At 37.5% G+C, this 23,754-nt stretch overlaps 2 protein-coding genes across 3 annotated transcripts; one reads left to right on the top strand and one right to left on the bottom strand.

Moving 5' to 3' along the window:
- The first annotated feature begins 323 nt into the window (after window positions 1–323).
- Window positions 324–3,999, top strand: LOC122062124 (aluminum-activated malate transporter 9-like). The gene is made up of 6 exons (XM_042625785.1): window positions 324–812; window positions 1,003–1,143; window positions 1,389–1,658; window positions 1,762–1,901; window positions 2,059–2,214; window positions 3,145–3,999. The coding sequence occupies exons 1-6, from the start codon at window positions 509–511 to the stop codon at window positions 3,832–3,834; spliced, it is 1,701 nt and encodes a 566-aa protein (XP_042481719.1). The 5' UTR covers window positions 324–508; the 3' UTR covers window positions 3,835–3,999.
- Window positions 4,000–5,432: 1,433 nt separating this feature from the next.
- LOC122062156 (protein timeless homolog) lies at window positions 5,433–19,664 on the bottom strand. Of its 2 annotated transcripts, none has more exons than XM_042625855.1 (20): window positions 19,265–19,664; window positions 19,010–19,162; window positions 18,762–18,921; window positions 17,403–17,721; window positions 16,926–17,063; window positions 16,642–16,831; window positions 16,408–16,535; window positions 15,694–15,906; window positions 14,010–14,176; window positions 12,638–12,716; window positions 11,829–12,419; window positions 11,374–11,753; window positions 10,280–10,390; window positions 10,061–10,165; window positions 9,620–9,868; window positions 9,300–9,368; window positions 8,960–9,178; window positions 8,057–8,164; window positions 7,239–7,352; window positions 5,433–6,165 (listed from the first exon to the last, which is right to left on the bottom strand). In XM_042625855.1, exons 1-20 carry the CDS (start codon window positions 19,365–19,367, stop codon window positions 5,850–5,852), a joined length of 3,912 nt encoding a protein of 1,303 aa, XP_042481789.1. In that variant the 5' UTR covers window positions 19,368–19,664; the 3' UTR covers window positions 5,433–5,849. The 2 variants fall into 2 exon arrangements, with proteins under 2 accessions (XP_042481789.1, XP_042481788.1); XM_042625854.1 differs by having other exon boundaries at window positions 9,614–9,868; window positions 19,265–19,663.
- Window positions 19,665–23,754: the final 4,090 nt, after the last annotated feature.

The raw sequence follows: 23,754 nt of genomic DNA, 5'->3' as shown, positions 1-23,754 counted from the left end.
ACAAGTATGGCTACATGATCTACCTTGGTTATTTAGATTCTAATTCTCTGTCAATATAGCATTATTGAGTTTAAGCATCTCTTATCCTAAATTTTCTCATTCTATCCTCTCCTCAAAAATATTCTAAGTAATATATATTTATTTATTTGTTTTTGTGGTATTAGTTATCTTCTATGTATCATATACTGTCTCCACACGGTTTCTCCCCCACCCCCTCCCCCCTACTTGCATCACCAACCTAGCCAACACTACTCTTTATTATTATCACAATTCTCTTTCAAACTGTTCCACAGTTGGAAACTAGTTCAAAACCCTTATCTCAATTATTCCTTTGATGCTATCCTTTCCATATTCTTTTCCCCATTTCCCCCTACAATTGTTTTTAACTATATAAGTTTGAGAAAGCCCTTGTTCATCTTTCATTAAAGAATTTTCTTAAACTAGTTTTCTTAGTAACCTCAAAGGTTCTAGTTTGAAGAACTTATACTATCTCATCTCATTAAAGAGAATGAATGGTAAACATGGCAGCATCAAGATCAACATTCCTCCGGTAACGGCGAAAGTAAAACAACCGGAAACCGAGAAGAATTCCGGTGGCCGTGGAGGCTTCTCATCATCCTGTAAAGGATGGTTAAAGTCTTTGTGGGATTTCTGCAAAGAAGACACAAACAGAGTAACATTTTCAATAAAGGTGGGCCTTGCTGTTCTTCTAGTGTCCTTCCTCATTCTTTTCCAAGCACCTTATAAGGTATTCGGCACCAACATCATCTGGTCCATCCTCACTGTAGCCATCATGTTCGAGTATACAGTTGGTATGTACATATAAATATATATATATACACACATGCATGCATGCATGCATGCAACCCGTACATACACATTCATAGTAGAACCAAATAGTTACTAAACAGCATATGAGGATCATATGCTGTTTCTTTGCTGATTCTTAGAAGAAAAAAGAACCATATAGGAATATTATTGTTCTGAGTTCATCTGTTTCAGGAGCGACGTTTAACCGGGGATTCAACCGCGCTCTCGGAAGCTTACTCGCTGGAATCTTAGCAGTTGCCGTTGCTCAAGTGGCTCTATGCACTAGCCATGTTGCAGAACCTATTATCATTGGTTTCAGCATCTTCTTTATAGGTATGTAAGTTCATGCATGTAATAGAACGGTCATTTAGGGTTACATGGGTATTTCGATAATCTATTTATATAGTGTTTCCCTATATCACTCTGAGAAAAGGTCTGAGGACGAGCAATTATAACTCTATTCTCCATTGATAGTATAAAACAGATCTTATCTCATTATGACCTATGAAATCATGCTGAACCATGTAAATCTTTGTGTTCGATTGTGTGATTATTTGTTGGGATTTCCATGGATGCAGGAGCTGTAACTTCATTCATGAAGCAATGGCCATCACTGGTGCCGTATGAGTACGGTTTCAGGGTCATACTCTTCACCTACTGTTTGGTGATAATTTCTGGGTATCGGTTGGGGAACCCAGTGAGGACTGCCATGGATAGGTTGTACTCGATTGCCATCGGAGGATTTGTAGCAGTTCTAGTGAGTGTTCTTGTGTGTCCTGCTTGGGCTGGGGAGCAGCTTCACAAGGAGCTAGTTAAACACTTTGAAGCTTTGGCTGACTCTCTTGAAGGTCAGGGATCATGAGCCACCTTTGAACAGAACCGCTTATTAGTTACACAGTGTCTTCTTTTTTTAGATAGATTTGATTCATTTCTTAGTTTGTTTAACCTCAGAGTGTGTTAGGAAATATTTAGAAGATGATGGATCTGAACATCCAGAGTTCTCTAAGACTGTGATGGATGAGTTTCCTGATGAGCCTGCCTACAAGAAATTTAAAGCCACGTTGAACTCATCAGCAACAATCGATTCTCTGGTAAATACTCATCAGCAACATTATTATTTTCATGAAAAAATTTATCAGATAAAAAAATAAGATTACAAATTATTTGACATATTGAGGAATGTCAAATAATGTCAAATAGAAAATCCATTTATGTATTTACTACTCAACTATATATATTTGATGGCAGGCCAATTCAGCAAAATGGGAGCCACCACACGGCAAGTTCAGGCATGCGCAGTACTTCTTCTACCCTTGGTCGCAATATGTAACGGTAGGCAGCGTTCTCCGGTCCTGCGCTTATGAAGTGATGGCCCTCCATGGTGTCCTTCACTCTGAGATACAGGTACTCTCTCTCTCTCTCTCTCTCTACCTACACCGTTCAAATGGCGCCCGTGACAAAGAAATGATTTTGTAGTTTTGGAATGGAATAAAAGATTCCAATCTGATGCCATAATTTTTTTTCACTTGACTGGATTCCAATCTGATGGGAATATGGAATGGGTTTCACATTCCACCAAAAAATATTTCAATGAAATGAGAACTTAGAAAAGGTTCCACAGTCACGGCCGCAACCTGCAATCTTGTCTTATATTCCCCATATGGTATGTTTGATTGGTAACAAAAAAAAAAATAATAATAAAATAAAATAAAAAATACACGAAACAATATTGTTTTTCTGGGTTAGGATCCTCTATGGCGCGATATAGTGTTCAGCCCGGATTCAACACCTAGAAACACATTGGATTGGATGCAATCGCCTTGAGCTCCAGCCCTAGATGTTTTTGGCTGCCGGATGCACATCAGACATCATGTTACACCACATAGGAGTTGAATCATGTTTTTCTATCCCTTTATTGTGTATGATTTGTAAAATATATATATATATATATATTTATTTATTTGAATAACATATAGATCGTCATTATTTTTATCTTATTATATTTTTCTTTTTATTTTTTGTTCATTTCTTTCTAATCAAATCAAAGACACTTCCAAGTATATTATCCACTCATTCCTTTGATCCTCATCGTGCTTTTCCCCAAACCCTATGTGACTATGTGAGTGGTGGACCAGCTGGACCAAATGATTCTTATTCTCATAAATACCATTCCCAAATCCCAAACAGAAACTTTAATGATCCAAGCAAAGATGCAAATACTTAATTGAATTTTCAACTTTGAAATCTACCCCCAAATTGAGATTCTTTGATCTCAACAAGATGATGATTATGATGTTGGTGTCTTAATTACTTTTGGGTTATTCTTTTGGTCAGGCACCTTATAATCTTAAGAGTACCTTTCAATCAGAGATTCAAGATGCTACTAGCCAAGCAGCAGAACTAGTGAGAAACTTGGGAAAGGACATTATGAACATGAAGAGAAACCTTAGAACCTCTCTACTGAAAAGGGTCCATAGCTCTACATTGCGCCTTCAGAGATCCATTTACATTCACTCTTACCTCCTCACATCAGGACATGACTTTCTACCTGACAACAATAGTACTAAACCACTCTCCAAACAACTCTCTCATGCTTTCTCATCTACCCTCTCTGATCTCTCAGCCCAATTGGCTACTTACCAAGGTAGCGCCGCAGATAGCGGTGGCAGTGGAGATGGCAGGGAAGAGGTGTCACCGAAACAGGAGGCGACGACATTGCAGAAAACACAGAGTGGGAGTGGGACTATACTTATGGCTGAATCTTACCAAGAAGCAATGAAGAAGCACCAAAGGAGGCAACATTCATGGCCATCAAGAGAGGTGGATGATGAGTTTGAAGAAGGTAGTGTTGGGGTGGATCATCTTCTGCCAAGGATGAGGGCATTAGAGAGCACTGCTTCCTTGTCACTAGCCACATTCACTTCATTGCTTATTGAGTTTGTGGCTCGTCTTGATCACTTGGTTAAAGCAGTGGATGAGCTTGCTAAAATGGCTGAGTTCAAACAGGACGATTTATGTAACTGAGGTGGTTAATTTCTTCTCCCACACATGCTTAATCCCCTATTAATAATGTAAAATTTAAAAATAAAAATAAGAAAGGATTTTTGAAAGGATTTGTCTTATTGACACCCATTAAGGCTTAAGGTGTCATATTTTGTAACCTTACTTTTTTTTGTCTTTTTTTAGACTTTTAGTGTGAGACACAATTTTTCCGATTAGGGTAATAGTATCATTTCGCATGTATGATACTTTTTGATAATGACATAATATGTCATTTTCGAATTATTTTTGAAAACCCTTTTATACTCTTATCTTAAAAAACTTTTAAAAATAAGACAAAAGGCGTTCAAAAGAATGTGTCAAATTCTAAATACATCTATAGAGGAGTGTCATTTTCAGACACTCCCATCTTTTAACACTCAGCCCAAGAGGAAGAGACTCGGTCATTCTACTCTGGCAGATGATAGCCTTCCGTGCATGGATTCAAAGCATCAAAGTGAAAGACCTCCCTAGGGAAGGGGAGGGCCCTAACTCTTCTGGCTGTGTCAATCATTGTGAATGGTCAAGGTTTCAAATAATTTGTAACTTTACTTTTTTGCCATTTTAGTACGATATACAATTTTGAGAAAATTACAAGATTATACAAAATCAAGTTTCTTTTTACAAAGATACCTTAAGCTTACCAACAAACCCACCCAAATCGGTGATTCACCCTCAATGATTTTTTTTTTTTTTTTTTTTTTTATAACCATTTTACCCCCAACTTCTTCGACCATGACTTCTCCTATCACCATATTCATGCTTCTCTGCAAATCCCACCCACCCCTCTCCTAAGCCTCAACAGCCCCAACAACACCCCTTAAGCCACTATGGCTACCGATGCAACCCCAAGCAAATCCTGCCCATGTAACAAACCCACCCCTCCCCCCTCCCCTATTTCTTAATGCAGTTCTCTTTTTTAATTAGAAAAAAGCCGCCTCAATACCCTCTTTGATCCAACCGTCCCTACCCCTACACGGTGTATTGCTCCAAACCATGGAATACTTTTGCTGATCCGTGGAGCAAACAACTTTTTGAGATACTTTTCTACTCATGAAGTGAATCAGGTGATCCACCCTGCAGGCTGGGGCAGCCATTTTTCCTATTTTGAGTGGAAAAAATATTTAACTAGTTCTCTTGGTTTCTAATTCAACTCTGAATTGTGAAAGAGGGAAACAGGGAATCATTGCAAACAGAGTAATCAGGAGAGACAAAGTGGATTCCAAACTGACATCACAAATCTTATATTAGCCAATTCAAGATTTCAATTAAGGTCACACAGGCCACCCATTTCCCACGTCCCTTATTGTTGAGCATTTCTTCCTTCTGCCTCACTGTAATCCCCACCCCTTCTGGTATGACCTACAGATTTGCAGACCAAGGGCATAAGTACCTGTACAAGTGTTTCATGAAAACGATCTCTTATACCTTGATGGAGAAAAGGAAGAGATAAGACGGGCTATTCTTTGTAAATCGTAATGCATAATCTAGTTTCTGATAATGGAATCTATGTATACTAGTAAAGCTTCAGTAACAACAAATTGGATAAGATTATGATGCTTACAATGGTTACTGGAGAATGGTTACCACAGGAATATGCCATGCCCACTATAGATATACTTGCCTTGGACTGGAAGTTCTTGATCTAATCAAGAAATGTGGCTGCATGATGGCATAGCGTACATAGGCCTAGAATTAAGGGTGTCAAATCAGTTTGGTTCCAGTTTTTTCAATTCGGTTCAAGATACTACAACATATACCAACCAAAATCAAACATGGAATCAATCAAGTGAGGGATTGAATGAGAAAAGAGAGTCACATACATAATCTCCTTTTATATATACAAAATAGATGGTTAGGAGATTGAGGATAACCCTCCAGAGGGGTAGCTCAGTTGGCAAGGACCACCTAACAAGAGGTCATGAGTTCAAACTCCCTTTGGGGCCTACCTATCAAAAAAATATTGGGAAGACACTATATCTAATTGCCATGATGGGATCTTAATCATCATCCTCAAGATCAAGTACCATCTTCAGTTTCCTTCTTGATACAACACTGTTTGATACAGTGGCAATTCCATCATCCCCAGAGTCTGCTAGTTCATCTGCAAGCTCATCTGCTAGTTCATCAACCAATTCATCATGCATATGCTGGGGCATGTGATCCACATTGTCCAAGACTATAGCATTTTCCTGTTTTCCAATGATGGTAGAGCCCACTTCAGCTTCCTTATTGCTAACCAGGCTTGCATGATCAACTGCTACATTCATATCAGAATGCAATTGGGCAGTCTCATTGGATTGGTTTGGCGCATCTCTGACACAACATCCCAACAAAAAAAACCATAAGAGAAAAATGTTCAGGAATAGCAGAGGGATGAATTATAGTTTGAAAATCATGTATGGATAAATTGCTTCAAGTGATGGAACAATAGTTGACGAGATAATGACAGAATGCCTCACACAACCATCATTGGTTAGTGTAGACTCTTAAATGTTTGAAACCGGCAAGAAAAATGGCGTTAATACTAAAACACTTGGAAAAGTTTCAATATAGTAATTCTTTGACAATTGAGAACAGGATCATCAATCAAGTTGCCTATCATGATCAAGTACTTCAATGGATTATCTAAAGAGCAAAATAAAAAAGAATTCCTTTGATTAACCAATTGTTGTGAGTAAAACTACGAGAGGTTTGTCTGATGCCTTATATGTCCCAGGCATCACCCACTGAAAAGAATGCCGCAAAGAAACAGATAACTCATGAATTTACCAGGGAATGGCATGAACTAAAAGACTGGAACAAAGTAGTTTAGAATCCTAGATGTGTCTTGAATGAGTTTATAAAGGAGGTCAAACATATGATTCCTACATACAATCAGGAGCTACTCTTCTGCCCTGTTGTGAACTGAGTTAAAATATAGCCAATTGGCTTAGTTTTTGTCTGGCTGGGTTTCGCACCGATGAACCAACTTAAAATTTTAATGAAACCAAGTTTTCTATCGGTTCCAATACAAAAGGGGCAAAATTTTCCAAGACTAGTCTCTTCAGAACAATGGATCCACTTCTTTCCAATTTAGGCCACAATGGATTTCAACAACTCTCTTGTTCATTCTCCAAGATAATTTTAACATCCTACAGTCCAAATGATTTGCATCCTTGTAATAGCCCTTATAAATTGAACCATGGGTCCTTCATCTCCCGAGTGGAGTAGTAACTTTACTGACGGATTTTTGCATCAATTTATGAGGACCAGTAATCCTATAAGTATGATGACATTAGTAATGAATGTGAGCTTCTATTGGCTCCAGCACTCCAGAATAAACAATTTGCAAAAATTAGGTGGTCCTCTCAGCAATGAGATGTATCGATCATAACAAATGAGCATACCTTCCTTCAACGTTTTGAGAGGCCCCACTTGCAAAATCAGTAATTCTGTCCTGATCTGGACTGATTATTGACTCCTTATCTTGCATCTTTGGAGCAAGTCTCTTTACAGTTTTCCTGTATCAAAGGAAACAAATTAAGCAAATGAAAACATAAATGTAATGGCACAAGAACATTAAAAGGTGTAGGAAAAGTTAAATGAAACAAAGCCTTCTAAGACAACTAAAATAAGCCTAATACATGAACAAAAATCATACAAATAATTGATTACAAATTAAGTGTAGTTACACAACAAATCAAGAAATTTCTAGTTCTAATGAATTATATGATCGTATCATGCATGTACTTTGTTTCATACATACATTTAATGCACACTAAAGATAATAATAGGCTTTGAGTTGCTCTAGAATAACCAAAACTATCCCAAACACAAAATTAACAGTGTGCCTTGTGACAAGAATATAATTTGAATCAATGCATAAAACACATAACCACCAACTTTTCATGGGTAGGAATAAATCCAAATATTCAGTTCACACTTCACGACACACTTTTGAAGATTGTAAACCCATGGCAGCTTCATGCTCTGCCACATATTGGACATTAATCCTTGTCCCCCCGGTAACAACGACCAACAAAAAAAATTTAGATAATAAGGATAACAATAACAATAACAAGAACAAGTAAAAAAACAAAATGTAAAAGATGGCCATCTTTGGTGAAATGGCAAGGAACCGAGTTGGCTTAAACTTTTCTATAGAAGAGTTTGATGTTCTGCAATACACACACACACACACACACACACACGCGCACAGACTTACTTGAGAATAGTGCTTATGTACTCATCACCAGATTCATCCTGTGTGAGTGAAGCTTTAATCTTCTTTCCGGGTTCACTGACAGTAGAAACCTCAGCGGTATTTTTTCTCCTAACAATTCAAGAAAAATCTTATAACTGAGTAACTGGCTCCAACATTGAATAACTTAAGTAGAAATATAACAATAGCTTCCAAACTTGGAACCTAAATCAGTGCCCAAGTTTAACATTTTGGAGTGTCAAACTTACAGATGTGAGGAGAGGGAAGAAAAAATGGCAAAAGAATAAATAGGCACTATCATTTTTTTTTTTGGCTATGAGGGTGTCCAAACCTTTGGCTCGACTAGGCCCCTGGGCAAATGCATACACCCACACATGCACCAGGTCAGCACAGGATCCTATGAGAACCATAGAAGCCGAGGGGCTGGACCCAAGGGGGTACAGGAGTCAAACTAGAGAAGCATGTCGACTGGCACACTCCCTTTGCCAACTAGACACTGTCATATTTAAATTTAATACTTTGATAATAATCATTATAGGCGATGAGAATAGAAAACCTTGAAGAACAGTTTACCCAGGAAAGAAAGATCGATCTGAGAGGCCTAAATCTATAATCCACATATCAGTTCACGAGGGGGAAACAATTTTACAAAACTGTAATTCTACAACTGTAGCATATCTTCATTTTTTTTCTTTTTTCTGTTATGGTATGTGCAAGCAAGCTAGACCACATTTTGGCCCATCATCTTTGATTTAGCAATATACAACAAAACCACACCTTGTATTCAAGCATATTTTAAGAACATGTAACAGCCATAACCTTGAACATCTCAATATCAGTATCTCACTCGGTAAGATGAACCAATATGACAGTTCAATTAAGCATATAGGTGAAAAAATGGCATACCTTCTCTTCAAGTCCAGTAAGGTTTCTTCATCAGATTCCTTTTCTTTTGCATCATTAACTAAGCCTTCAGGATGTTTCTTGCCTTGAGACAGCTTCTTCTGCTGAGGAACTAGAAGGCCAAGTTTCTTAAGTAAACGAGATACTTGGGCTGCTGTAAATCCATCACCAGTATCTAATGCATCTGCAATCATGCGGCTGCACTTCTTATGACCTTTAAACCTGCATATAGCAACCAAAGACAAACCATAACAAATGGAACCAATTTAAAGTAGGTTCACTAGCATCTATTATTTTGGATTCTTCAAGTCTAAGAACTTATCAGGCAAGATAATGTGCTCACTTCTCATACAAGTCTTTCACCTTCTCCTCCTGCTCATTGCTAAAAGCACGTATTCTTTTCCTGGAATTACTGGAAGAAGAGAACAGATACAACGTAACTGACTAACTCGGGAAAAAAAGTAAAATTAAGTTCACACAATCACCAAAATGAATACAAATAAACAACATTAGAATTTTTTTTATGTTTCCTATTACTCATACTCCAGCCTTTTGCTTTTGCATTAAAGGAGATATATTTGAAGACCTTCCAACTCCTTTTACCTTTTTAGAACAGAAAAATGTAGTGTAAAAGTACAGATGCTAGTTTATACTTACGAAGACCTCGGTAAAGAAGTTTCCTCCAATCCATTGAAGTCAGGAACACCAGTCTCATTGTCCATTACTCTTCCTTCTGGCATTATGAGATCATCTTCCTTAGGAAAAGCCTCAAGAGCATGAAGCTTTCTCCTCTTTGATGCAACCCTAAGGCCTAGCTGTTTAAGCTTATTTGACACTTGAGCTCGAGAAACTTTTCGATGTGGGCCAAGCTCTTCCACAATAAGTTGAACACAGTGTCGATCATCCTTATATCTGGAATGGCACATTTTCAATAAAAATGCAGTAATAAATATCCAGAAAATGGTTAATGATTATGGCATCAATATGGTATGACTTCATAAGCAAAAATTAAGATTCTCTGCAGCCAATTAACAACTTAACAAAGTGATGGAACTTGCAACAAATCAATCTAAAGACAAGATGGTTGTATCAAATAATAACAACCTCTCGTATAAATTCTTAATGTCAATATCCAGCTCTTCATCAAAAACAAGTCTTCTCTTCCGTTTAGAAACTCTTGGAGATTCATGTTCCAGGGAACGTCCCTCACTGCAACAGCCAAGAACCTATCAGTAGTTTGCAAAACCCACAGATATAACTAAAAAGAATTAATAAGTCTTCTGGAGACTATTTATGAGGATCAGTCAAGTCAAAAGTTCAAACCTGTCAATCTTATTGTTTGAAAGGGATGCTGCACTTTTCTGTTGTTCTTCACCACCGTCCTCATTTCTGTCTGAAAGATTTTGGAACTTCCCTTCATCTGAATCTTCCTCCCTATGCATACATAAAATAACACCATGTAAATCCTTCCAAGAACAAGTAAAAACTTATAATAATTTTTTAACCATACAGCCAGAGGCAAACATGGATGGAACAAGGTAAGCCCAAGTCCAGCTGATTTATATGCTGCACCTCTGTTTGGTGGCAAAGGAAACTGTGGAAGGGAAGTGAAGGGAATATTTGCATCTCTTATAAATAGATTTCACTTCTCAAGGACATATTTGCATTTCCCTAGCAACCAAACACCAAAATTACCTATTCTTGTAAAATACATTTGAGATTCAAAATAAAATACTTCACAATTGTGTTGTTTGCCCTAACTCAATTAGGAATAGGCATCTTGCCGTCTCTTGGGATCTACCCCTCATTGCCCCCACCCCCTAGTTTTTGTTGTATCATCTTTGATTTTGTTTCTTCCCCCCCGCTTTTGCTGTATCCCTCCCTCTTTTGGTGATTGTTTCGTTCCCCCACCCCTCAGGTTTTTCCGTATCCTGTCCCCCTTTCTGGATTGTTTTTAATTTTTTGAGTTTGAGCTTTCCCTAGGTTTGTCGCTTTGGCTTGTTGTCTTCTCCTTTTTTCTATTTTAATTTATTATTGTTCATTCAAAATATATATATATATATATATTTTACATTGCGGGGAAGTATTTGCATTTCCCTTGAAACCAATGAAGCCAATGCAGCCATTCGAAGACACAGTAATTTGACCAGGGAATTAGCCATTGGCTGGAATCTAGCTACCTCTATTTTCACAAGTATGGTAAGCCAATCTCCCGTCCATTCAGATAGGGGCCCAATTCAGGACCAAGCCAGCACATTATGAGTGGGCCTTGGACTCTCAATGGACAAACCTAACCCATTTACACACCATACACAACAGCTTCATGCACCAAAGCAGGTTTGGACTAATATTAAAATGAACAGGAAAATTCCTAGACAGGTGTCCTTGACTGTTATTCAAGGATGACATTTTCTTACTTGCCAAAGCTGGGCTCTTGAGGCAACACAACATCAGCTTCATCTTCACCAAGCAAGTCAGCAATATTTCTGTGCCCTATCCCACCCTTGCCTTGTGATGGACCAATTTCTCCTTGATCACCAGCTGAAAAGTTTCCCCACTTGCTTGTTTCCCTCTTCAAGTTTCCAAGCTCATGCAATAAAGATTCAGAATTTATGTAGTGGCATTCTTTGCGTGTCTTCCAGAACAGTATTTCCACAAAAAGAATGGGTTGACTTTTCATTTTCCTCAACATTTTTCTCACTAGATTGGTGAGAAAGGACACAATATTTTGATATTCATTGCAGTTAGATGACTTCTGCTCAGCCATGATATCATAGAATGTAGTGAGAAGCGATAACTGCATGGTAAGACAAATACCCCATTAGAAATGTTTCCTAAATGATATTTCAGTATTTTGAGTTTTGCATTTGACCTGATATAACATTGGAGAGAGCTCCAGATCATCACAAATCCTTCGCAGCATGCTTACTATGCAGTGATTTGTCCTAGAGGAATTGCTTTTGTAAAACTTTAGTAACCAACACAGGTTATGAATGATTGTGTTGCTTGCAAAGGTGGCAACCAGACTAGATACTTTAAAATCAACTTCATTAGTTGCAACCAGTTGATCATCATCAGAAGAATCACCTGTTCCATATGCCAGATCATCCGGATCATGCCTCTCTTCTTCCTTGTCCTTGCTAGCCAAATCATCATCCGGATCATGCCTATCTTCTTCCTTGTCCTTACCAGCCAAATCATCCCCAGGATTACTTTTAATCTTCTGGGATGTTTCAGGCTGCTCAGCATGATGAGGGATCCCTATGTCTTCATTTCTCTCATCAGAATTTGAGTTTGTTGACTGTTCCTTCAATGTCATACTCAAATCTGAAGATGGTTGATGAGTATCGTTGTCAATCCCACTCTCTGGATTATTATTATCAGTTCCCAACCTCTTGTCTTCAGTTGCCTTGCTGTCCCCCAGTCTCTTCTTCTTCCTCCCCTTCCTTGACCTTTTAGCAACCTAATGGATGATATTCAAGAGCAAATTAGCATGTTACTACTACCAAAACTCTAATCACTGGGTAGTTCATAACCAGAAAGATGTGATAACTATTGGACATGAAATCATAAAGTATTCGGGGACAGGGACATCTAAAAGAATATGTGGAACCATAAAAGCATCCATGCATGTAAAAGAATAGAACATCACTATCAGAGAAATATCATGAACAAAATTACCCTTATTGTGCCACGTGCGTGAAGATTCTCCATCAGCCGTACAATTACATGTATCATTTCCACCAAATCTGCAAGATCACTGGAAAAAGAAGAGGCATGTAATCAGCTAGTATCTTTGTATTAGTAACTGAGAATGGATGTGAATAGATATAAGGCAGTAGTTATACTTATTAAGACAGTAGAGGGGGGGGGGGGAGATGCCCATCCAGGCATGAAGGCAGATGATCTCACAAAACAAAAAGGATTGAGTTTTCCTCTCAAGCCACGGTGAAGGAGAAATTCCCTCACCGGAGGCCTTAATTGCTGTTGGATGGGCATGTGGAAACAGTCAAGGACATTTTAGGCTTTCATACAAAACAGGACCAATTTTTTTACTTGTCCTGTATCAATCTACCTTGATATATTTTGTGCAACTACACACCGGAAATAGCAAATATTGTCAAGCAAGTTTCAATGAATGCCCCAAGTTGAATGAGTTCCTCTACTGTATTTTCCTGACCAGGAAAGCTAGATAACATTTTGTCTAAGGACAATTTTCTTCCTCATGGAGATGCACAATCTTAGGAAATGAGTTGTCCCACATTGGGAGGGGAGACAATCATGGCATTTACACCCTTATCCCTGGATGTAGTCCGATTGTTGGGTTGGCTTTGGCCTCTTGTTGTGCTATGTTTATTATTTTTTTAAATAAATTCTGTTGTGATCTATCAAACAGAAAACGAAAATTGTTGAATGGGCTCCTTAACAAGGATAATTATACGGAAAATTCTTTACAAAGATGATCATTTTCTGATAACAAAAGTCATGCTTATTTGAATGCAAATGTACATGATAAGTGACTTGGGTAATGCATTTATGCATTAGAATGAAGTTTACAACACAAAATATGGCTCCAGTTTAGAGTACATGGACAAGGGGAAGGTAAAAAGAGCTTGAGCTAAGGGACTGTAGGGATTTGAAAGGCATAAGCATTCAATTATGTCTGACCCTGAGAACTATAGAATGGCAGAAAAAGATCTGTGCTTTTGTCCTAAAATTGATAACATGCGCCCTTGAACTGCACTGCTAGTATTTTTTTCCTACATTATGTATTACAGTGGCAACAAAAAAAAAAAGTACGGGCATACCCAGTGCACAAGGCTCCTGCCACTGCGGGGCCTGGGGAGGGTCATAATGTACACAACCTTACCCCCGCTTTGCGGAGAGGCTGTTTCCCAACTATGGAGCAACCTTACCGTTGCACCAAGGTCCACTAAAAATCTCCTTCAGTTCTAACATATCAAGCTATAACATGTGCATTAGAACAGCAAAAGTTCAGGATTAAAAATTTAAAAGGAAGAACAATTCAAATGTTCGTATGTTGTATTCAGACCTTTTGGGTTGTTTATGAGGATCAAAAGATTTAATAAGGTTCATTAGGAACTGAGTCATCCCTTGATCTGTCTGATCATAGAATAACTTATAAAGAAGGATGCGAGTTGTTTGAGGTTCCCTAGAGCCTTCTGGCAATAGTTTAAGAGTCAAATCCAACATGCGGATCTGCACAAGCCAAAAGCAAGTCAGCTTAGGATGAAAGATGATAAAGCTAAAACCAAATCTAAAATCATAATTTCAAGCTCAAAACAATTGTGGTGAAACTCATCCATAAGAAAGCAGACACCGAAAGCAATAAGTTGAGCATTGAGAGTTGAGAGTATGTAAAACAATAGGTCACTACTGTAGAAACTTCACAGAGGGAGAACAAACACAATGCCAACTATTGACCTCACATTCTGGAAAGCAGTCTTCAAAACTCAAAGAGCAGGCATACTATGACCTGAAGCAGACACAAAGAGGATGAATATTTTCTCTCAAAAGGGTTGTTTTCTTCCGAGTGGGGAGGGCTGCCTTAACTTAGCAGTTGCAAACCAGAGCAGACATGTAATATATGATGTGTCAGCTTAATGACCAAAGAATATTTGAAGGATATATTGAGCACCAAGTTCAGTCTTTTTGACATGCTTTAGAAATGCTGACACAAGGATGAGTGCAGTGGGTGTTATCACAGGCTTCTACATGCATCACCTCTATATTAGTTGTAGAAACATACAGTTTCATTGATTCTTGCATGTGGTTAAATTTATTTCCTTTTTTAAGACAATATCTAAGAAGCAAATTTTTTATTTCAAAATACAAAATTTGATTTATCTAAAACACTAGCTAACCAAAACCAATTTTAGTCAAAATCAATTATACTTATTTTCAATAGCTATGCATATTTTTATCCTACTTGCATTGATTTTCAGCTGCTTCGGTGTGTGCTTATGGGCATCTTTTAGTTAAGCTTTATTATTTCTTCATTTTTTTTTTAACAAGCAACAACAAAAGGCATTTCATTAATAGGGTGAAGTATGGCTGTGCAACAAAAATAGAGAATGGTATAGTTTGTTCTAAAAGCCAAAAGAGAACAATATCATTTACATCAGAAACCAAGCAAAATATTGATCAATATTATGATATCTTTAATCAAGAAGTTCCATTCTCCCAAATCAGATTGAACACATCTTCATCAAGTCTGGAAGCCAAAATGCCTAGAAATCCCTTCTTATCCTACTTCATTAGCCTTTGATGTATAGGAACAAATAGATGCCATGTTAGGTTTCAGTTAAACTTATAGCCTTCAAGGCAAAACCTCATCGTTTTATATTATGAACTCCTAGAATTTCTTGGTCACTCAAAAAGCTTCACTAAAATAAGCTCATGTTGAGTTGCATAAGCCCATAATGTGTAGACTGATTTTATATATGATGCTTAAACTCAGCTCTGACAACTTTTATTTTCTTCTCAGATGTGATTATTGAATGTTTAACAAAATGAGAAAAGGAATCACATAAAGAAAAACATCCATCCAAAAACTCAAATTGATGCACTTTATTCTACAATGCATGCCTAAGAACCATTGCCCATATAAATATATACAGTTTGCATGTATGCATAAGAAAGATGCCATGGAAGCACAATATATTTTTATCCAACCATAAGAATATATTAAGTTAATGAGGTAGCATCGTATTCACCATATTTTTCATAAGAGATCCTGATACACTGAGGAATTTATAGTCATTTGTTTCCTTCAAGCCATCAAAAGCAAAACGCCACTTAGATATGACTAAATTGAACATGGCCTCATTCATCGTTGCTGCTATTGGTCCACAGAATTCCCCTTGGAACAGTGTGCTATCAGCAGACTTACTGATGGAAGCTTCAGATGCATCTGTGTCCAGGCTTGGCTGTTAAATGACAAAAGAACCACGGTATCCATTAAGTTGTACAGAATGAACTTGAAAGAACAACAAAATTAAGTAAATGATCTATTCTACTAAACTATTAAGCAACTGTCAACTTTGTAATAAGAAATGACACTAATGGACCAATAGAGCCAACTCCAAAGGTATTCATAGCATTAAGGGATGTTATTAGGGGAACAGATCAACTAAATTTCATAAGATAATGAATTTCAGCACAAAAAAATTGCAATAATAGACTATCAAGTATGTCTTTCGATTATATGACCCAAAAGGAAAGAAAGCCGCATGCAGTTTAAAAGAATCTAGGGGTAACAGATGAGGAGGGGGTGAGGGCCAGGGAAAGAAGACAACAGGTAACCATAGTTATCAAGTTTAGGCCCTGCACATGGAAACCTTAAGTACCAGTTCAAGCATGTTTGTTACATGGGTATGAGTATCTATGAAATTAATAGGGACAGAAGTTTATCATGAATCATTTCTCACCTTTGAAGCTAAGAACTTGTGGTATTGAAAAGCTGTAACAAATTGAGCAACCTGGAAGAAAATAACAATATCACCATTCTGAATTGCTTGCTCTTTTTCAATATCCTCTCGAATTGACTGCATTAGAACTGATACTCCTTGGGTTAGATAGTAAGAACATGCACTATTTATAACGTAGAAAAAGAAAGCAAGTCCTAGACAACTAGCATAAGCCCATCTCATTAAAAAGATTACCATTATAACCGCCTGACAGAAGCTGGTTTATAAAATCATGGATCAAGTGTAAAACATTCTCCTTTGAGGAGGATAATTGTCTGTAATCCCATGCAATTCTTTTTGAAGGACCCCGATGCACTTTATTAGGTTTGGGCAGGTTATCATGAGTAGCTCCAGGATTTCCTTTGATTAATGTTTTAGAACCATCCTGTAACATAAGACAACTTTTAAATCAGAACCATCCTGCAAAAGGTTTTGAATTACTGTGTTCAAAGCGATCAGTAATAGTGATAGCCCAATACCACGGCAAGCCGAGTAAATGTTCCACTGAATTGTGCATGACGGTCTAATTTTTGCAGTCTAGCACGCCTTCTCTTTTCCTCTTCCTCCATCATTAAGGATTCAAGAGAGTTCAGAGATGTTTTAACATCTTCATCCACCTATAAAACAACTTTTCAATCAGAAATTTCAACACATGACAGGTACCTGCATTAGTAGTAAACCAGTTGAAAATATGCACAAAAGAGAAAAGCCACAACGGATGAGAAATTCTCAACAACAGAAAGGTGATCATTTTGCCAATGAAGTTGGAACCGGTAAATACCAAAATTACTAGCTTTCAGCTCAGAATCCAACAGCAGATATTGATAGCTAAACAACTTGGACTCTGACAGCCTTTCAACATTAGGAATGCACGACAGCATTAGCTCGTTTCTTCTGTGATGCAACCTATTTTTTTTACAAAAAAGAAAAATATTGGAGGATGATGGGAAGCCAACCTTGGAACCCTTTTGTGATGCCTTGGCTGTCAACTCTGGCTCTTGGCCCATAAATATGTAATGCAAAGTCTCCAATAAAAGCAAGTTATCTTGACGAAGATAGCGGCAGGAACCACCAACATGCTGGCTCAACACTAACATAAGATCCATCACATTCTCACAGAACAAGAGCTCTAGAAATCTGTCTCTCGTGGACAAAAACTGTGTCACTGACCCTGATGCCTTCTGCTGCAGTGAGAGGTCTTGGACAGCTAGAACATTTCGAAACAAAGTAAGCACCAGCTGAACTAACTTCCAGTTATCCTCTGTGAATGCCTCACTGCTCGACATTGGATCAGACATAAGAAAAAAAAAATGAATGTGGCATAAACCCAAAGCATACGAAAACCTATGAATATAAAAGAAACAACAAAATAAACATTTTTTATCCACAGAGTAGCACAATTGACAAAAGGGGCAAATTGGTCATTTTAGGTTGAAGATTGTATTGCTGATGACAACCATGGGGTCCTTAACTCCATCTCATCTGAGCAATCACACAAGCACCTGACACAAAATGGTATACCAATTTCATTTTGAAATATTAGAGATACATAACAGTACTATGTGGAGGGTACACTAGAAAACTAATACCGTGTTGAATTTCCAATGGCCTAGAACTTTGAAAAATGAAATTAAATGAGCATGTTGGATCCTGCTGTGATCCTGTCAGCCATTGGAACTTCAATTAAAGGAACAAATTTGCATCCAATTCCATTTGCATGTTATGCGGAAAGGTGGAATAAAAGTTTATCCAGGTATGCTAACAATGTATAAATGAAAAAGGTTTTTCTCCAATTGAAGAAAGTTTTCTTCATTTCCTTCCTGGGACACTGTGATCGACAACAGCAGTATCATGGATTTTTTGTCTGTCGGACCCAGAAATCCTGAAAAAATATTACATTCAGTTGATATTCGAACTAGCGGCATCATTTTGTTGTTCACAGGAAGACTATGGGATGGAATCTTTTGCAGGATACATCCAAAAGGTATTTTCAACATGGAAAACCATATTGAAGTCTCGCTGTCCCATGCCACAGGACAGGACTTCAGGAAGTTGCCACTTGAATGAACTAGACGTTTGAAAAATGTATACAAGACATCGAGATACAAGAAAACACGGCTGAAGAGGCAAGACGATGTCTCAAGTAGGATCATAAGTTTAATACAAGCCCTGAAAGTACAGGACGCAATACTCTGATACATGCAAATAGTTTGAAAATTGTTTAATCTGCGGCATAGCTAATAAATCCTCGCACTCCAGGAACTCTATGTGGTGCAGAGGAATGGGGAGAGTTTGTGTATGTAATTGTGGCTTACCGTTCCAAGTTCTCCAACGGGTCTTCTAGGAGGGAAACAATCACAGCAATGGTGTCACTGCGTGTAATTGAAACCTTCAATTCCCATAGATACTCTATTTGCTGGGAAATGTCATTTGACATGCTATCGATAGGCATTGTAAGAAACACCAAAACCTTCACTGAAAAAGAAAAGGCCACTTCTTGTCACAAGAAACCCATGAAGGAGAAGACAGATAACAATCTAAATTTTAAAGTGTAAAAAAATACCTGCATTCATCACTAAATCGCGATCAGCCTGGCAATGCTCGATAATCGGTATCAGATCCTTTGACACCGTATTCCACTTGCAAACTTGCTTGAATACATCTCTTGTCTGGGGATCATCGCGTCTCAGAAATCTCTGTAAATCCTTCAGATTGTCTGTAAATAAATGCAGAAAAAATAAATGGAAATAGCAGTAGTGAGTCTAGTGACTAATGAAGTACTATAAAACTCTGAAGAACCAGCATATTAAAAACATACCCAAGCAGAATTCTCCTGGCGTGTAACCGATCGGGACCCCATTTTCATCTTCCCGGATTTCTCCAATTCCAGCACAAATGATGGATAATCCTTCCAGATCCATGTTTGAAAAGCTCAAATATGGCTAAAGAAGAAGAAGAAGACGAGGAAGGGATGAAATAACAGAGTTCACTGTGGGATCGAATTAGGGTTTGCAACAAACTAAGAAATATTAACTGCGCGAGGCTTTGATTGAATTCAAAAGAGATCAGTAGAAGAAAATTGAAATATCAATGATTCATTATTTCTTCAAATGTGAGTTACAGATTTGAAAATGTTCTTCACAATCGGACCTTCGGAGTCTCTTGGGATCTCATAGCTCCAAAGGTCTTCGCATTTTCCAAAATTTTCCCGCGCTCAGCCTTTTCCCGCGCTCGATAGACTATCGTGCACAGGGGAAAGCGTGATATGGCAACCAGTCCGGGTGCTAATCGATTCTGCTCCGGTCTAAATGGTTTGGTTTAATTCGATACAAGATTTTTCATATAAAATCAAAATCAAATTATTTAATTAACCGTTTCATATATAGAAATCCAAACTATTTACAAATGATTTTCTTATAGTTTCTCATTTTTTTTTTAATTTAAAGAACTTCTTTATATTTAAATTTTTTAATGAAATAGATGTAAATTTTAACATTGAATTGAATTGTTTACTATTATATGTTTATTTTCCATAATTTGTTTAATGTAAATTTACTTTTTTTTTATTGAAACGTATGCGAACTACTTAACATTGAATGACTTCAACTTACTATGTATATGTTATTGGTTTAACAGTTTCAATTTAAAAAATAAAAATTGAACCACATTTTAATTTTAAAACCAAAACCGAACCACTTATTGTAAACAAATAGATTCGATTTCGGTAAATGATTTCGGTTTCAAATTTACATCCTCAACCGATTAAGCCAATTACAGATTGTGTCAAATCTAACTGAAACAATGGAAATCAAATGACCGGTCCAAATGGAAGACCCAAGCTGGCCATGGCGTTTTCTTTTCATGTTCTTTACAATGGTCCAATCTATATCATTGGATGAAGGGAAACGTTTTTCTGCACCTTGGGCTGTGGGTGAAGGAAAACATCCATCTAAGGTTATGCTCCTTGACTCTTTCACAATACCTTTTGCACATTATCTCAAACCCCATGGATGAAGAAAAACTGCGAGAATGGGATAACCATCATTGCCCTTTATTTTTCTCTATGGTATAAAGTCATGAGAAACTTTACCCACACAACTCGTGACTGTAATACAAATGCATCTTTAGGCATTACAACCATCGTGGTAAATGTAAGAGTATGAAACTAAATTTTATGTTTTTTTTCCTTTTTTTTATCTTTTTCTCCAAAAAATTGGTTGTCATTGAGAATAATTCATTTCATTAATTTTATGAGCTTGGTATCTCTTTTTTCTTTCCTAAATTGTACAAATATTGAAAATGTTACTATGTATCATGATACCATGATATATTACTGGCGATGATACCAAAAATAGCCAAATCCATATAGATACAATTCAACTCAACTCAACTCGACCCACCTCAGCTCAGCTTAACCTTATTCCAATTAAATGAAGCATATTTTATGGATCATTTTTCTCCAATCATTTCTATTTAAAATCAAAATAGGTACAGAGAGAACGGACAACCTTGCCTAAAGCCTTTGATCTCATGAAAAGTTTTTTATTGAACCCCGTTAACCTTCATCTTTGTAACACAATCAACCACACCTTGTATATAAAGATGAGAGAGACTCATTTTCCAGGGTCAAGTAAACAAGAATCTCCAATTTACTTTGTCATAGGTTTTCCATAAGTCATTCTTGATTGCAAGCCTTGGCATGCCATGATGGAGTTTTTTTTTCCAAACTAAAACAAATATAAATTAGATGAAATTAGGTCTAATTTATGCCATTACTTGATGCACAGTTATCATCTCCATCATAAAAGCAGACTTAGAGGGTTGATGAAAGAGGGGGAAGAGGGTCCTGCAATCGGGTAGTCAAATGTTTAGCAACAAAGCTGTAAAGGGAGGAGGTAACCTGTCCATCTAGCATTCCTTATGTCCACACACGATCTTTGTTTTTAAGGGACGAGAGTGTTTCATAACCCCTGAAAAAAGAAACTGTACATGGGCTTAAAATCGCTAGACCGACAGAGTTCTTTATTTTATCTCTAAAAAATTTGACTACAAATAAAATTGGAACGAAATCATCAAATGATAGATTGTCCCCCTTTTGGAACAAGGGAATGGATGTAGGGTTAACATGTAGATTAAGGTTGAGAGTGGATCAAGGTTTTTGTATGGGCCTGATCCATACAGGTGGAATCCATTCACAATCAACTCTGTGGTGGATTCCATGTGTGTAGATCAGCCCATACAATAATGATTATCGTACGAGAATCTGATTTACACTCATTAAAAGAGTTAACAAGTCGATTAAAGTTGAGAGTGGATCAATGTTTTCGTATGGGGCTGGTCCATACAGATGGAATCCATTCACAAGCAACTCTATGGTGGATTATGTCTGTGTAGATCAGCTCGTACAAGAATAATCATCGTATGAGAATATGATCTACACTCATTAAAAGAGTTAACATGTTGATCAAAGTTGAAAGTGGATCAAGGTTTTCGAATGGGGCCGATCCATACAGATGGAATCCATTCACAATCAACTCTGCGGTGGATTCCACATGTGTAGATTAGTCAGTACAATAATGATTATCGTATGAGAATTTGATCTACACTCATTAAAAGAGTTAATATGTTGATTAAAGTTGAGAACATATCAAGGTTTTTGTATGGGGCTGATACATACAGATGAAATCCATTCGCAGGCAACTTTGTGGTGGATTCCATTTGTGTAGATTAGCCCGTACAAGAATGATTATCATATAAGAATCTGATCTACACTTATTAAAAGAGTTAACATGTTGACTAAAGTTGACAGTGGATTAAGGTTTTCGTATGGGGCTAATCCATATAGATGGCATCCATTTACAACCAACTCTGTGGTGGATTCCACTTGTGTAGAACAATCCGCACAAGAATGATTATCATACGAGAATCTGATCTACACTCGTTAAAGTTGCCGTGTAAATAAATCAATGATTCCCTTATCATTTGTTATTACATTTTAGGAGACTATTACCTGAGTAAATGGCACTGGGAGAGCACACCAGAGGCATGATAAAACGATATCATGCATAGAGTATGACAACGAGATTTTTTTTTTTTAATTATTATTATTATTATTATCATCAAGTAAGAGAGAGATATAGAGATTTTAGTATTTCACAACTCTACTTTTATTATTATTTTTAGATTGCTGCGAGGTTGCGTGGACCCTATATTAACACACTGGCCAATGGGAGCAAGTGCAAGGGCATCGATATAAATGATTTTTTTTTTTTACATGCAAGGGATGGGGGTGGTAATTTCATGTGTCCCAATGTTTGAACATATGGGACACAACCATATAATTTTTTCTTTTTCCCCTTTATTTGTGAGGAGGGTTCTATGAGCAAATTGCATGGGGGAGCACACCATTGGTGCACAAAACGTTATGGTGTAAAGGATGACAATGTAGTCATTTTATGTGAAAAAATAGAAAAACATAGGGATGCTAGTGTGCCCTGATCGAACAACTCAAAGAACCTTTTCCCCTTAAAAAGTAGTTATCGGAGCAGTTGAAGTGCAGTACAATGATAACAACATCTAGGATCTGGATCCTTTTCAACACGCCCAACATCCAAACGCACATTGGACTTCTGGGAGGACCCAAGCATATACCCTCAGATCCACCCAGCCGTCCAATGCCAACTATGTGAGTGACTCTCTCTCTCCTCAGATGAAATGACTTCACTGCCCTTTTTATATCTTTAGCATATGCCGATGTCTCCCTGTAGCGCTTGCTCAAGTTTCCCACATGTTTATTGTTTCCTCTTGTCAGCTAATCGTTTCCCACATGTTTATTGTTTCCTCTTGTCAGCTAATCACACGGGATCTTCACCCAAAACGAAANCCAGCACAAATGATGGATAATCCTTCCAGATCCATGTTTGAAAAGCTCAAATATGGCTAAAGAAGAAGAAGAAGACGAGGAAGGGATGAAATAACAGAGTTCACAGTGGGATCGAATTAGGGTTTGCAACAAACTAAGAAATATTAACTGCGCGAGGCTTTGATTGAATTCAAAAGAGATCAGTAGAAGAAAATTGAAATATCAATGATTCATTATTTCTTCAAATGTGAGTTCCAGATTTGAAAATGTTCTTCACAATCGGACCTTCGGAGTCTCTTGGGATCTCATAGCCCCAAAAGGTCTTCTCATTTTCCAAAATTTTCCCGCGCTCAGCCTTTTCCCGCGCTCGATAGACTATCGTGCACAGGGGAAAGCATGATATGGCAACCAGTCCGGGTGCTAATCGATTCTGTTCCGGTCTAAAT

Source organism: Macadamia integrifolia, chromosome 14 (assembly GCF_013358625.1).
Source record: "Macadamia integrifolia cultivar HAES 741 chromosome 14, SCU_Mint_v3, whole genome shotgun sequence".
NCBI classification, from domain to species: domain Eukaryota; kingdom Viridiplantae; phylum Streptophyta; class Magnoliopsida; order Proteales; family Proteaceae; genus Macadamia; species Macadamia integrifolia.
The sequence above is the reverse complement of the archived record's forward strand: the minus strand, read 5'-3'. Positions and strand labels throughout refer to the sequence as shown.